Genomic DNA, 14,948 nt, shown 5'->3' on the forward strand with positions numbered 1-14,948 from the left:
TTCAAGATTGGAAGATGGAAGCCTCGAAAACCGATCCCCTGCGCGTTTGAGATTGGGGACGAAGAAGGAGTACGGTAAGGGGAAGGTGGCCAATTGGGTTCTCTTCCCAGCACTGTGCACCCCTTGCAAGCATACCTGATCCTAAAGCTTCCACAGGTGCCTTGCCTTAGCAAGACAGGGGCCAAGTCTGCTGGGGCCATGATCTCCAGCTGCTCGTGACGCTAACGAGGGACTTGTTCTAGCGTACCTGCCAGGCGTTGGGAACCGGTGAGAAGAACGCCAGATATGCACACTGTATAAACACTGTATTCAGTTAACGTATCAGTGGGGCTCGCTTAACGTTCCAGGCGCAGCCGCCAGTGCCAGTTAACCAGTGCCGCCGCTCCCGTGATCATCTTTCAGGTAAGGCGGTGCAGATGGGATAGACTGTTTCGTTTCCACCAGGCATTCAATCTAGGTCCATCCATCTCGTCTGAGGCAGTTGTCTCTTCTCTCCACTAAGTATCCGTATGTATTATGTACTTACTCACCGTCTCGTCATTTTGATACCTATGCATTCAAGTTTCTATTCTCGTCTCGTCATATATATTATTCTGTTTAAACAGTGCTTTCATCACGGTCACGATTATCCTTATGTCTCCCTGCGAAACTTGCTCAATGCTGGTTGTCAAGCCACAATTGATGCCTGGAGTTGCTCCGTGGACTATAATTCGTTGTTTGATAAGAGAAAATGTCTTGTATCAACCTGTTTCCCCACCAACTTATCGTTTTGACGATGCCTTGGAACATTTGACAACGACCGCGCCACTCTCCCTTGGATCATCATAAATCGTCTTGTCCCTTCGTCATCGACCATAACCTTGGTCTTGACCGCCATTATCTGCCCGCTTCAGTAACAGTATTATAGCACAGTGCAGTGATAGAGTTGGTTTCGAGAAAAGAGAGACCCTCGTCTCGTGCCAGGTGAAAGTGAAGAAAGAAGCAACTATTGGACAGGGAGTGAGTTTGAGAGACAACGGGGAGATACAAAGCAAGTAACGCAACACAAGCTCTTTTAAAAAGCAATAGCATAATCTGGTCGATTCTCACGGGGCTTTTTTTCTAGTTCGCTTTGTCCTTGCTGCTGTTTAACAGTAGACTTGCCCATTTAGTAAAGTTCATGCAGGTAAATAACGACTGCAAAAGTGCAACTCTGACACCAATGGTTTCATCGTATCTGCTGCCTCACTCTCATAACTCAACCAATCATTTGAAACTCGATGCATGTTATATTGAATACTTGGACAACTCATTCATCGGTCATTCCAAATCTCCCTCCACCTAATGCATCTTTACATCTGAAACCCTTGCCAACGCTCATCTTGTGTCACCCAACTTTCATCGACGGAAGCCACATCTTTTCTGATGGTAGCCTCTCGGATTGGTTACCACCAAACACACCCTTGCGAACAAACATCCCTGCCACCACACCGTGATCACCAGTCTATCATTACATAGTACGTAGACCCCAACGTCCCAGCTCCAGCTCCAGCCCCAAGCTCCAGCTGCAGCTGCAGCTCCAGCTTATGCCCCTGCCAACTTTCCGCCAGCCTCATCCTCATTCTAAATCTCGCCTGACCTGATTGTGGCTAGGGATAGACAATTGATTTGATACCTTATCACTTCTCGCATGTCTCTGATCTCATCGCCGTTCTAGTGTGTCTCATCGATGCTAGCTAGTTTCTCAATAACATGACATGTCATTGCTTGGACAAGTTTCGCCCTCAGCCATCTCGACACTCTTTTGCCGATCGTAAACTACTCCATGCACTCTGTGCAGACCTATGACACTATTCGCGGGCGCAGACCCGTAAACACCTGACACTTTTGATATGAGCCAAGTTAGAGCCGACATGGGTCAGCGCCAGCTGGGTCGCATTGGGGCTGATTTACTTTACCCCTGTTACTTATTAGATCTCACTTTTGACAGCTCCTGGTTCCTGAACATCCATCGATCTTTGCATGCGACTCCATATATTCACCTATTCATAGGGATTTGTTTAATACAGACTTCCGATAAAGCTATTACTTCTCCTTTGCCCTTTGCCCTTTGCCAACGTAAAGCAGATACCAATAGCCAGGTTCGCCCCAAAGACAAGAAAACAATGTCCGTTGCTTTTCCCCGACCGTGACACCAAATAAAAACATACTCAACACCCGAATGATGACCCTGTAGCATAACTTTTAGCGCCGCTTCCATTACCCCCATATTACCCCTTGCCTTTCTTGTGCGCCTTTATTCCAATACCGACGAGCGTTCGATAACCTCGTCATGTTTGCCGAGTTGTGATCATGTATGTGTATACATTCTCTGTTCTCCCCACAATTGTGTTGGTCGCAAACCCAACCTCAATTGGCCTGAGACCTGAGGGGAAAGAAGCCATCCGGCATGGGTTCAATGTGCCAGATCTTGGGGGCGTCCTCGTTGAAAGCATCATCCCACTCCCGTCTCAGGTCCATGGGAAGGTTCCATCCCAATTCATTGTCACGAAGTCTCATGCGCACCAAGTGACGACGCTCCGAAGCAGCTTCGCCATTGACGAAACCTTCACGACGATGCAAGACTGTGAGGTTGTTGATGAAGTGCATGTCACCTGGCCGGGTGCTAATCTCCAGTTGAGTCGCTTTGGCAATGTTCTCAATGGAGTCCAAAGCTTCCATTTGACGTGGAGTAATAGTGGGGAGGTTGCTGGACCGTGGGTGAACCGCGTTCCCTGTCAGGGCCACTCGCCCAAAGTTCATAATCACTCTCCCATCGTGGTGGAAGAGAACAGGGCGGCATTGGAAGCGGGGCCTATCCCAGCGACAAGTCAGTTGATCTGCTTTTCGTATATGATTGACATAACTTACAGGGCGAACGGCCAGTCAGAGCGAGACAGTGTGCGGATCATGTCAGGGCGACTGGCGGCAAGAACATTGTAGACGGTGTAGGCCGATGCGATGATGCATTTGCCTCCTGACACGGCCGTGTTTCGAGTGAGCCAGCTCACGATGTCGCCGGCTTCCTCATTGTGGAAAGTCTGGAATGCAAGTTAGCGTAATTGCATTGATGGCAGGTGCATGTACTAACAATGGGGGAGGTGGAATGACGATGATGACCAGCCTTGAGCTTCGAAGAGTTGTCGGCAACGATGTGAACTGGAAGCAAGTTAGTAAAGCCAAGGACAAAAAATGTCAGTTTTCAAATAATGAACACTTACCAAGCATGTTGCCTTTTCGGTCCTGGCGGCCGTGGCAGCTTGCGATGTACGACTGGATACCGAGATAAAGCACAGTCAGATCCTCGACGGAGTACTTCTGCGGGTCTAGGCCACGAATGACACCGAAGCCCTTGCCTTGATGGACGTCTTGGCGAACTCGATCCAGGAGAGATCCCAAAGTAGGAAGGGGGAAATTGTCTCGGGAAACACAATCCCCATCGAGACCCAATGCTATTTAGTGTAAGCCACATCCCGGACGCCACAAAAGGGGAGGCTCAAGGAAAGTACCTTTGAAGTGCTGCAGAGCCAGTTCGGCTTCCTGTATTTGCGTCTCGGTCAAAGTCAAGATGTACTCCGATTCATCTTTGAACTGAGTACCGGACCATGCCATAGATACATGTAGTGATTTGGGCCATCCTTCGGGGATCCCAGCCGGCGCATCTACCACGCGGGTGGCACAAGGAGCTAGTTCAACGGCGGCCCGTCCGGGCCTAGGCATGAGAGATGTCATGATGGTGGTTCCTGGGGAGGATTGCTAGTGGTTCTCTGTGGAGGACGTCTCGGTACTGAACTGTTTGTATAAGCCAGACTGTTCCACGGGCGAGGAAATAAGCAGTGTAGATGGTTGGGGAATGGGCACGGGCTGGTATCTGGCAGTGTGTAAGACAAGAGGTAGAATGAAAGTTGATATCAAAGATGATGGATAATCGGGATCGTAGTAGGTATGGATGGAGTATAAGAGTGATGAACAAGAAGAGATTGAGGAATGAAACTGGAGAGCGAAGTGCTTGTTTAAATGTCTTGGTCGACTGGAGCAAGGAAGGACATAACAAAAAGGAACGTTGAACTATCGTGGCAAGTGCAAAAGTGACGTTGGAGGCGTTTCGAAACTCTCGACTCCTCGAAAGGAAAGCGCGACTTACAGCCGAGAAGATGTGAAGGAAGGTATGTGAACCGTTTGTAAAGTAGGAAGGAGCACAGGAGGTAGATGGATGAGAAACTGATAACCAATGAAGGGGAGGAGATATCGACAGATACTGCCGTATAAGTAGTTTATAGAAGTCGGCAGATGGAACCGAGAAATGGTCTTGTGATGTACACAGACTGGGATGAGGTCAAGGTTGAGGTTGTAGATCAAAGAACGTTTAGACTAGCAGTGGATGCTAGTATTATAGCTTTTCTGAAGTGTATAGAGAATCCCCAATGGCCCTTGCTGCGAAGTAGTTTGTACTAAAGATCGGACATCTGAAGCGGCTCAAGTGAGGAAGGATGTGAAACGACACGGCTACTTGCAACCTCCCCCTTTCTTTCTTCCCGTTAACATGGTATTCTATGACGAGGAGAAGAGAAGAGAATTTTCGTTGAGAAGGAAGAAATTTCTTCTTTCTTTGTTGTTTCCCGGTTACGGCGGTTTCGTGTCTTCCCAGTAACAACCTCAGATAAACGTGACCAGGGGCTTGTTGGAGGATGCAGACTGGGTACCTACTCCGTACCTGCTTGAGTACCTGGCTGTTCGATCGGCTACATGCCTACCGGTGCTCACTCGTGGAAGGTTGCAGATACGCTGCGGGAGACATGGGTTGCGAACCCAGCATCGCGGGTACACGCTTGTCTACCATGGCTTGGCTGAACTAGGCGGTCGGTATTTCCAGAGTTACCTGGGGTATATCATGGTACCCCTGGAAAGGCCATCTACCTGGTACTCAGACTGCCAGGTACAGTCGATATGTTATAGGTAGCAGGTAGGTAACATTACCTATCAAGTTACCTCATGAATGGGAAATGGCAGGAGCAAACGAGGAAAAGCCATACCGCTGGTTCCATTAAAGCCTTTGTGTCTTTTGTGCCTGTAACTGGTTGCTCAATGACCTGGGTAGTAACATTAACTCTGCATTAGTACATAGATAACCTTGATGACTATGTACGTGCACTAAGCACAGTGCAAGCGGAATCGATGGATTAGACCAAGAAACAGGAGACGAGATGAGACGAGATGAAATGAAATGGGACGAGTCACGAGAGTACTGTAACCAAGGGCGGGTTCTCTCATTCCTCGAGAAAACGGTCAAGGCCCCCCTCGACGGATGAGATGGGTCAAAAAAGAAGGAAAGAAAGGCAAAAGAAAAGAAAGGTATCTAGAAAAATAGGAGCTTGCGGTTGGGTTCCTTACTAGCATGGGTTGGCACCAAATTGGTGTTTTTAGAAGAAGAAAAAGCAAAACACCAGCTAAAAAAACTCACGAACTCCAGTACAGTGCAATCCATTGGGAACCCACGTAGCACGGGGAACGGTCAGGGCGTGATGATCCTCTTCGTGTTACCACTCCCTTGCAAGACCACGACACTAGGTAGACTACTTCATATCCAGGAACGCGTGAATAGTCGACTGTTTGTTTAATTTTAGGTGCCGTTGGGAAAATAGTTCTCTCAGCTGTCTGCGGTCCGCATTGGCGCCCTAGGCTAGTATTGAGACTTAGTACTAATCTGTGGCTACCTGACCCTTCGTCAGCCTGCCACTTGCTATCTTTCGCATGATGTACTTCGCAATATCCCAAGTCTTCCGTCAAGTAGGAGTTAGAGTAGACCAAAACTCGGCAGTCAATCAAACGATAATCCTCTAAACATATGTAGTTCAAACTTACCTATTGTGTTCTCTAACGTCATTGGTTGGGGGGAACTATGTGTTGCCACCCGCTTTAGTAGCCTCAGTGTCTCGGGCCCTAGCAACATTCCCCGTAGCAAACAATTGGGTTAAACCCAACGAACGCATGGGCATCCGACTGAACCCAAAGGCCAGACCACGCAGGGCAAAACAGGGCAAGGCAGGGCAAAAGCAAGGGATAACTGTGTAATTCATTCGATTTCTTCTTCTCCTTTCCCCTTGTCGATTCAATCTCTTTCAATCTCTTTGTTCGTTAGACCATCTTCTCTCCTCTCCTCCCCTATCCTTTCCCTCTCCCATTTCTTGCTTCCCGAGCCGATCGATACACAACACCAACAGAACATCGTGCTACATCAACAGACAACCCGACTTGACCTTGGCAGACCGAAACCAACAAGACCAAACTAGAACAAAGCATATCATAATACATCTGTGGTCCGGATTCCTTCCAGGCGCCGCCGAACAGGCCCGGCCCGTCCGGCACCTGTCCCGTCATGCCCAATCCCTAGGCAGCTTGGGCGCATATAAACCTTCAATCCGCCTCGTGTTTACGTGCAACACTGCACAAGCCATCCGTCAAAACGCAACGACCCGTCATCTCTCGACGCTCGGTCAGTAACTCTCGCCTCTTTCTGTAGGGGGCCGAGCACGCTCCTTGGTTTCTTCGACCTATCTTCCTCTTCACAGCGTCACCTCCTTTCCGGCCCATATTGTATCTTGTTACGCGCACTGAGTTGCGTTGCGTTGCGTTACAACGCCACCTATAATCCTTTCCGTCTCTTCCGCTCCATGGACGTCCGTCTCTCCGATAGCGCAAACTGGTCCATGTGCTGGGCCGTCTAGTGAGACCTTGACAAGAACGATCGATCTTTTGGCTATCTCCCCCCCCCCCCCCAAACAATCCATCCATCCAGTCACGTCCCAGAATTACCAAATCAGTTCAATTCTTTCTCTATACCTTCGCCCACCATTGACCGCCTTTTAATAACCAAACCATACCGAAGATTCCGCCATTATCGTTATCATCATTGTCGTTATCGGCCGTGATTCGTCGCCTCCCCCGCTATATACCCTGCCCTCTTCAACGTGTGTACAGTCTCAGTCCCCATGTCCTCGCTGTAAGTACAGCATTTACCAACATCATGCAAGATCACAGTACCTCCTGCGGGCGGAAAGCCCAAGGCGAAACAACTACAAGTTCCCCTATCGGTCAAACACCTCGTCATATTGTTGTTCGAGGTTGCCAGTTGGTCTCAAAAAGTTGACTGACGAAGAAGTAATCATGCTCGTACACAGCTGATTTCCGAAGCTTCTCCCATTGCAATGCTGAATCGTAACGTCAGCGAATTTCCCGTCCACAAAAACACCACGACGGTGAGACCATCAAGTCAGTTGTTGGGAAACTTACCGTATCGTCTGGCTAGATTGCTTGTGTTGTGCACAAACTTGATCTTCTCCTCATCGAGACCCGCAAGGGTTCGCAGATCTTGGTCTTTGCAATCCTCAGAAAACGGGTAAATGCCCTTGTTGCAGTAGTGAAAATGCGCAAGTAGAATATTGGCACCTTTTCACACCTTCAATCAGCAAGTGCTACAACACAAAAGAGAATGGCAGCATACCTAGATGATATTCTTTTACCTTCTCCTCACGCGCAAAACGCCGCTACGAGTGCACTCATGATCAGCAACTATGTCTCTTCCCATACACGCCACTTGTGTTTTGCTTGAGTCTCTTACCTTCATACCGTGCTTCTTTGCATACCCAGCGTCGTGCGCTGTAATGAGAGCTGTGTTGTGCAGAAGGATAAAGATCACAAGGTACGTAACCAACCACGTGCTTTGCTTGTTCTTGGACATCATCTTCTGCAATTTGTCTAGCAGCTCTCTTCGCAATTTGGTCTGGATGTGATGGATCAGAATAAGATCCATCTGGGCTCCAAGAACTGGCGGAAGGGGAATATTGCCGTGATTGGGATTGGTCTCGTCCAGAATATTCCTCTTCATGCCCAACGTCTCTTCCCCAACAATGAAGCTCGACCTGGTCGTCAAACGAATCGACATCCATAACAACAGAGTCTGATGGATCAGGTCGGCGCACTCGGGCGACGTGGATGGGTCCTTGAAAATCTTCCATGCTCGTAGGTAAGTTCGGAAGAGGAGACCTTCAGGTGGTCCAAGTAGCTTGGTGAAAGCGTCCTGCATGGTGCTCTCGATGTGGTTCAGGTACTCAGCTTTTACTTCTTCGAGGTTCACCATTGCATATGGAGGGATTGTCACCGACTTCTTGACTCCCTTGTAATCCCATGTTCGCTCCAGCTTGTCGCCAGCTTGGGGAATAAACCGTTGAACCTTGACTTTGACAAACCTGTTTGAAAGCCCCCCGGAGAGATAAATAGTTCTCGGCTCTTCAGTTGCCCAACTCTGTATTGGATCCGAAATGTTATTAGTCCATCTTCGCGTCCATTCATACCCAGGAACTTGGCCAGGTTTGAAGAGTCGGATATCCGTGATCTTATATCTGAGACACGGAAAGCGCCCTGCCCTCGAGTTGGAGACCTTCTTACAGGTCAAGCATGGACCTCCCTCCTCCTCTGGGTTGTTTTCACACTACACCATACGGTTAGTAATCCACTCACAACCCAGCTCACGATGGCAAAAGCATCAACTTTTACAAACACGAAGCGGTTGGGGTTACGACACTTACGCGTATTCTTTGCATCCTGCATCTGATGCATGAACCGATTTTTCGGGTTTGAGCAGTTTGTTCACGGAGATTGGGATCTTTGAATGGGCCTCGCTTTCCTCCTCGTTGGTTAGGAAGTAGGATCTCAAAGTTAGGATGTTGATCAACGAGGGACCAGCCATTCTGCGCCGTCTCTTCGCCATTCTGCCCGTTGACAAGCATGCCATATTGGGAAACGCTATCGGTAGAGATAAGGCCGTGATGAGTAAGGGCTGTCGTGTCAATAAGATTCGGGCTGGAGTTATATTCAACTTGTGAAAAGTTCTTAGACAAGAGGTGTTGATTGTTCATCATTACTGGTGTTTCCAGCGGTGCTTCATCCTTGAAGGCTTGGCTAGGATAGAAATCCCCTCCTGGTAGAAGAGGTTGCTGAGTTGGGCCAGTGTCACTCATCAAAGGCTCAGCTAATGGTGTTTGGTCAGGAATCAGAGGGAAAGTGACAAGAGGCGCAACATTCAGTTCAGGCTGTTGATAGTGATAGCTTGGCTGTGGCCCGGTACTCAGAACAGTATTATCATACGCATCAGAAGATGGCATTGTCATGGATGGTTGCTTTTCTGCTACATATGGCGCATCTGGACTCGAGACCACAGGTGCGGCACTCGACAGTTGTTGATAGCCTGCCGTGTTGGTGTGAGCAATGATCTAAGCGCATCATGGCGTGTCGAAGGTGAGTCGGGATGAGGGATAGCAATCACTTACCGTCCGACTGTCTTGAATCCCAGCCGCAACAAGGGCAGAAGAACAAGGTGAGGTCTGCCATGCGTCTGGCTAGTGGTGAAGTTGAAGATGACATGGAAGTTTGAGCACACCCGTCCCAACCTGACGGGGTCCCATACTGGTCATGGCGCGGATCGTAAGGGTCTGATACTGGAAGCTTCATCAGAGGTCCTTGGGACGAGGTTGATCCATGCTCGGGCGCCATTGGGATCGACGGGTCGACTCTTCTTCTCTTTCTACAATGCACTTGATCAAGTAGTTGATGTATTTGATAACCAGAAGCTACTCCATAGAAGCTTGCAATTTGGTCAAGGCTCTGATGAATCTCATATGGTAGGATATTATAAGTAGGATCCACAGGAGGGGTGAAAGATATTGAGGAAGAAGGATCGTCAACCCCTAGTTCGAGGAGAGGCCTCTTGGTTTTAGAAGAATAATGCGGATTCTATAGAAAAATCAATTCACCGCACATTCAGGTACGATAGGAGGGGCCTGGGGCAAGATCAAGGAGAAGATGCTTGTCGGGAGTCATGGCACGAGAGCCACGATGGGGCGGCGACAAGAGGGAACGGGGTGATTGGCAACAGCCGCAGGGGCCATCCAAAGAAACCGATGAGACGGGGAATCGATGATATAACTCCATGCAGCTTGCCGCCAACCGGGGAGAGAAACTCTTACCATAATGGCTGCAGTGAGACAGGACAGGGTGTGGAACAAGACGGCCTAGTAGCAGCAGTAGTAGGAGCAGAACAAAAGTCAAGGTACCACCACGCGGGGATCAAAGTCGACGAAATACAGGCAATGACAAAGGAGAAACTAGCTTGCCCGGTTTAAACCTCAAAAACAGTGGTCAAAATCGAGCGACGCCGGGGTGGAAAGAGGGGGGAGTGTGGTGGTAGGCTAAGGTGCCACGAAAGCCATCACCGGAGCACTTGACGTTCGAACCCCCGTAGTGCGCCGAGTGGAGCGCCAGCGATGACCGGAGCCCAGACGACAACGACCGAGAGAAAGGCACCCAGACGGTCGGGAGAAGGGAATAATGCGATGAAGTAGGCGAAGAATCCGGGGAAGATAGGCTGAGAAAGGATAAGTAGGGGCTGTTGAATGAGCCCAATCAGATGGTTGAGGCTCCTTGTCCACGAGAAGATATTGGTGTGCTGCTCGCAGCCGTACTGGAAAGCTTCAAATGTGAGCACAGTAGGTACCACTGGAACAAGACGTGGAGCCTTGTCCGCCCAATTCACTCCTTTAGCAACAAGGCGAATTAGGTTGTCGTAGTACTGGTAACAGAACGTGGAGCTGGCAACCGGTGGTGCTGGTGCTAGCACCGGACGGTACGTTGAGCAAACTCAGAATGATATGCCTGCGGCCGCGATCGTATGGATGACGACCGATGCTGGATGCGGGCTGAGCAAGTCTGCGGCTGGCGGTGTGGTGGCTGTAGTGACTGGGCGTTGAGCGATTCAAGCAACGGCTCGACGGTCTGCTGGGAATGGCGATGATGAACGAGTCTGTGAGAGAGGAAAGTGGACTCGGTGAGGACGGCGTCTACATGGCCTCGTGCTGAGCAGTTTTTGACCGGTCTGAGGGGTACCATGGGCGTAGCAGGGGCCTTCTGATTGTAGTGCGCGAGGGCAGAGATTTTTTGGGATATTACCCGCCCTACCGGTTCAGTGTGCCTGGAGTTCCCAATCTGGTGTAGAATAGTTGAAAAGCTCTGATATGCGTGAGTAAAATAAAAGTATTGTCGACAGGTTGAAGGCTTTGCTGGAAATCCAGAAAGGGTGGTCTGACTGTGGACTTAATCCGCCTAATCAGTCGAATCTTTGGATCGCTCCATTGTTCCATGGCACGCATAACCAAAGAGCCTGCCTGGTCATGACAACGATTAATTCGTGCATTAGAATGCCCATGTGATTGACATGGTGCTGACCAATGTAGGTCATGGCTGCACAACCGCTCAGCTAGGATTGGATGTGCTATCCTCAAATTGCTTTTTCTCCTACAAGGTCTCGCAACGCCAGCCCGCCCGGGCATTGCACCCCAGGTAAGAGGTACATCAACAACTCCGCAATTTAGCAGAAGTTCTCAAAAGTACTTATCCTGAAGTGCCAAGCAGGTTCGAAGAAAGGATTTGTTTCGTCCATTTACCATCCTGAGACCAGCATCAAGAGTTCTGCGAGAACAACTGCAGAGAGGTGCGTCCCCAGTGTATAAAGAAATGCAATGGCACCTCAGAAGACGGCATGGACAACCAGTCCTCTAGTCTTGTTTGTCAGTACCTAGTGCCCCCAGATGCAAAGAATGCATCGTAATCCTACAAATCTCCGGGTTTAGTTCCAATTTTTCTCACCTAGTTCTTTACCTATCAAGTGAACTAAGGCTGACAAGTGATGACAGATAACACGGCCAAATAACTCGAGTCGAGAACTGTGACTTGGGCGCCGTCAGGTTTAGACCATGTGATAAGACTTTTGTGTGCTATCGTCACGCAAACGTTCTGGTTGGTACGAGAAAGAAACAGGGGCAGCGACCGGTGAGACGAAAAATCACCATTGTTCACAGCCGGATGTTGGAATTGGACATCGGACCGATCGACGTCGGTTTGGGTGCTGTTATCGTTGCGAGTTTCTTACGAAAGAGCTAGGTGTGTATAAGACGCTGGAGCTGGGAACACGCTAGCCACACTAACGGCACGATGTGAGTTGTGGGCATGATGCCCTGTCCTGTCCTGCCCTGCCACCGGCCTGGTCAAAGGTTCTGCATGAGAGTGTCGAGGTAATCAGTTGGTTGATGGGTTTGCTTGCATCAAAATGCATGCGAGGAAATTAGTGGCGGTATCTGCATATCTCCCTCTTTGCCGGGCTGTGGTTAAATGTTTCCTCTTCTCTCATGGAAGTGCAGGGCTTCCAAAGAACACAGATGGACGTTCCTGACGATATCAGCCTGTGACGTCGGTCTGGAAGATGGATGGCAAAGGATGCATGTTGCAGAAACAATCACTGGGCTTTCATCAGAATGGCAGGAGGTGTCATGGTGATATCCCGTGATTGGAAGTTAGACTCAAGTGGCGGTTGCGCCTTCCCTCAACGGATGCGTGGTAATTTTGCTTTGCGTTAGTTCAAGTCCTCAACGGTCTACGGAAGGAAGCGGGAAGGTAGGTAGGTGGCTGTTGACTTGGCCTCCACTCGAGATAGAAAGAGCCAAACAACTTTCGTATCCAAACTTAGTACCCTACACTGCAGACCGAAGCGATCTCGAGTCTTGATCGGGTCCAGTAACCAACCTCTCCGACTCCTCTAGACTACCTTAAGCGCCAGCATGAACAAAAACTTTCACTTTAGCGGATCTAGAAAGAAACATGGATGCCACATGGAAGGAACCCCTTCTCTACCACTAGCCTAACTAGTCTCCATCGACGGGTCTTCCCGTGCCCCTAAATCGAACCGGTGTCTGTCGAATAGATGTCAATGGAGCTTCTTCCTGGACCTCTACGTTTATCCAACCATATAGCATGCACGCCTACCCATGTACCTAGGCAAGAAATGGTTGCACGATGCGAGGTCTGCTTTGCTTGCAGTTTAGCCAAGTCGTTCACTCAACCTCGTTTTCTCTTCAGCCATGTAAGCGGCTGTCGACCACTTGTCTAAGACATCCTGCTCCACACCGGCCGATAGCTCTAGGCGTCGATTATAATTCCTGTCTTATGGTATGGTAACGCAACAGCAACACGACGAATAAGTCCGGCCAGTCGGGAGCCCCGCGGGCTCGATCCTAGGATATGCAAGTGTCAGCTTTGCGTACTGCGAAAATCTCCTCGGCCGATCGAGACGATATGCAGTTTGTGGCCAGGGCAATATTGGATGTTGCATCAACAATCGCTCTCCGATGCGCCTCTTCCGGTTCGGTGTCGGTTAGCACTGCCTTGTCAGAAATCAAAATATCGGGGCGCGGTTTGCTTCAAAGAATGCTTATTAGTGCAGATGACGTTTCTAATGTCTGTGATCCAAATGGTCGGTATTTCGGGAATGAGAATGTGACTGCTCACCGGTCTGCCAGGAGCCCTTGTTACCAAAACTTCGGTATTCCCCCACGCTGACAATTGAGGGCCAAACGCCGGCATTCGTCTGCGGAAGCGAAGAAGCAAACGGTATTCGTTATGGAACTTACGATACTGACGAAAAATCCACGGCTCCCGGGCCGTCCTAGGCACCCAGTACGAGCCTTGGCTGGGCTATCAGAGCACTATGTCTCATCTGAACCCTGGTTATCTCTGAGCTTTCAGATCTTCTGAGTGATATACCCAAAGCAGACCTATCCGCCTGGAGCCCAAGGTTATTCAACCAGTCGAGAGCTTCCGTGACCAGCTCGAAGATGTATCACCTCCTTGGTAAAGGCATGCAGGCACGGTTGTTGAAATCAACGTCACAATGGGCTCGTTTCATCAATGCCACTGGACTCCAGCTTCCTTTGGAAGCTTATTGCAAAACCGCTTCTCCCCGCTTGATGACTTTGCAATCCCCAGCTTGCGTTCCTTGTGGATCCTGCACAACTTGACCAAGCCGTCAACCTGCAATAAAATCCTTATTGTGCACCATTCCCCGTCCTATATCTTGAATTGTTTTCTATTTAGTTCGAGAGAACCTCCAAACAGTTTACGATCGTTTATCTTCTGAAAAGTTCATTTCAGAGTGCATTGATGATATTTCAACGGTCCACACTGGCCCGACATCGACAGTCGCGACAGATCATATACCGCTTGGATAAGGTTGAAACAATATAATCCGCCGAGCCCTTGCGATATAAAATTCTACAGCCTCGCTCCCGAAAGCACGCAGTAGCAAGCACTGGCGGAAAATCTATAACGAGGATTGAAGTATTGGCATTGGCGATGGTAATTTCGGCTGGATGGGGACAGGACAGTCAATCTGCGGAACGGCAGGCTGATCGTACCGTCCAACGCTTCAGGTGATTACGGATACCTGCCTGGGCTGGCTCTGTATCAGACTAGAGTACCTACTAACATGGATGCTTTTTTGATATCTCGAGGCGGACGGGTGCTTGATTTTCAGGTAGCCTACCTCTGGAAGGTGGAGCCTTAGGAAACCTACGTCAAGCGCGAAACTAAGTTAGGGAAAAATGGATCTTGCCATTGAAGTTTCAAAGCAGTAGGCAATCGCCATCGCGAACGAGCTTTCGGTGTTGCTTGCTCTTCTTCACCAGCCAGGAACGAGTTTGTGATCCGTCACCGCCGCCGTCACCATTCCTGTCATCCTCGGTTTCACAAGAGCAGCCAACAGGCAAGCTCCCAATCCTTCGATCATGTGATCAAAAGACCCAGAAGCACGGCTATTGTGTCAAAGCCAGCACCTTAAAATCGCCAATCTGGCGGCGCCATCCATGTCGGTCTGATATTGTCACACAACAACGATCATCCTCTCTCAGCATCATTGTTCACCCGTGGCAAGCTCGCATCTTCGCTCAGTATAATTTCATTGCGAGTCAATTCCCGCCTTGTTTTGAATCGGTCTCAGCTGCTCTGCTTGTAGCTCAACGAACCGTTGCCAACAACTGTTTGGCCATTTC

The 14,948-nt window shown here is 49.4% G+C and overlaps 2 protein-coding genes across 2 annotated transcripts; both read right to left on the reverse strand.

The window, feature by feature from the left end:
- Nucleotides 1–2,388: 2,388 nt before the first annotated feature.
- Nucleotides 2,389–3,750, reverse strand: FSST1_003341 (TauD/TfdA family dioxygenase; the record flags this gene model as incomplete). The annotated part of the gene is made up of 5 exons (XM_083229416.1): nt 2,389–2,833; nt 2,890–3,059; nt 3,110–3,177; nt 3,240–3,470; nt 3,528–3,750. The coding sequence occupies 5 exons, from the start codon at nt 3,748–3,750 to the stop codon at nt 2,389–2,391; spliced, it is 1,137 nt and encodes a 378-aa protein (XP_083086771.1).
- Nucleotides 3,751–7,122: 3,372 nt separating this feature from the next.
- Nucleotides 7,123–9,567, reverse strand: FSST1_003342 (uncharacterized protein; the record flags this gene model as incomplete). The annotated part of the gene is made up of 6 exons (XM_083229417.1): nt 7,123–7,226; nt 7,309–7,464; nt 7,520–7,562; nt 7,637–8,506; nt 8,604–9,262; nt 9,345–9,567. 6 exons carry the CDS (start codon nt 9,565–9,567, stop codon nt 7,123–7,125), a joined length of 2,055 nt encoding a protein of 684 aa, XP_083086772.1.
- Nucleotides 9,568–14,948: the final 5,381 nt, after the last annotated feature.

Source organism: Fusarium sambucinum, chromosome I (genome assembly GCF_050947815.1).
Source record: "Fusarium sambucinum isolate potato_lamoka chromosome I, whole genome shotgun sequence".
In the NCBI taxonomy this organism is placed as follows: domain Eukaryota; kingdom Fungi; phylum Ascomycota; class Sordariomycetes; order Hypocreales; family Nectriaceae; genus Fusarium; species Fusarium sambucinum.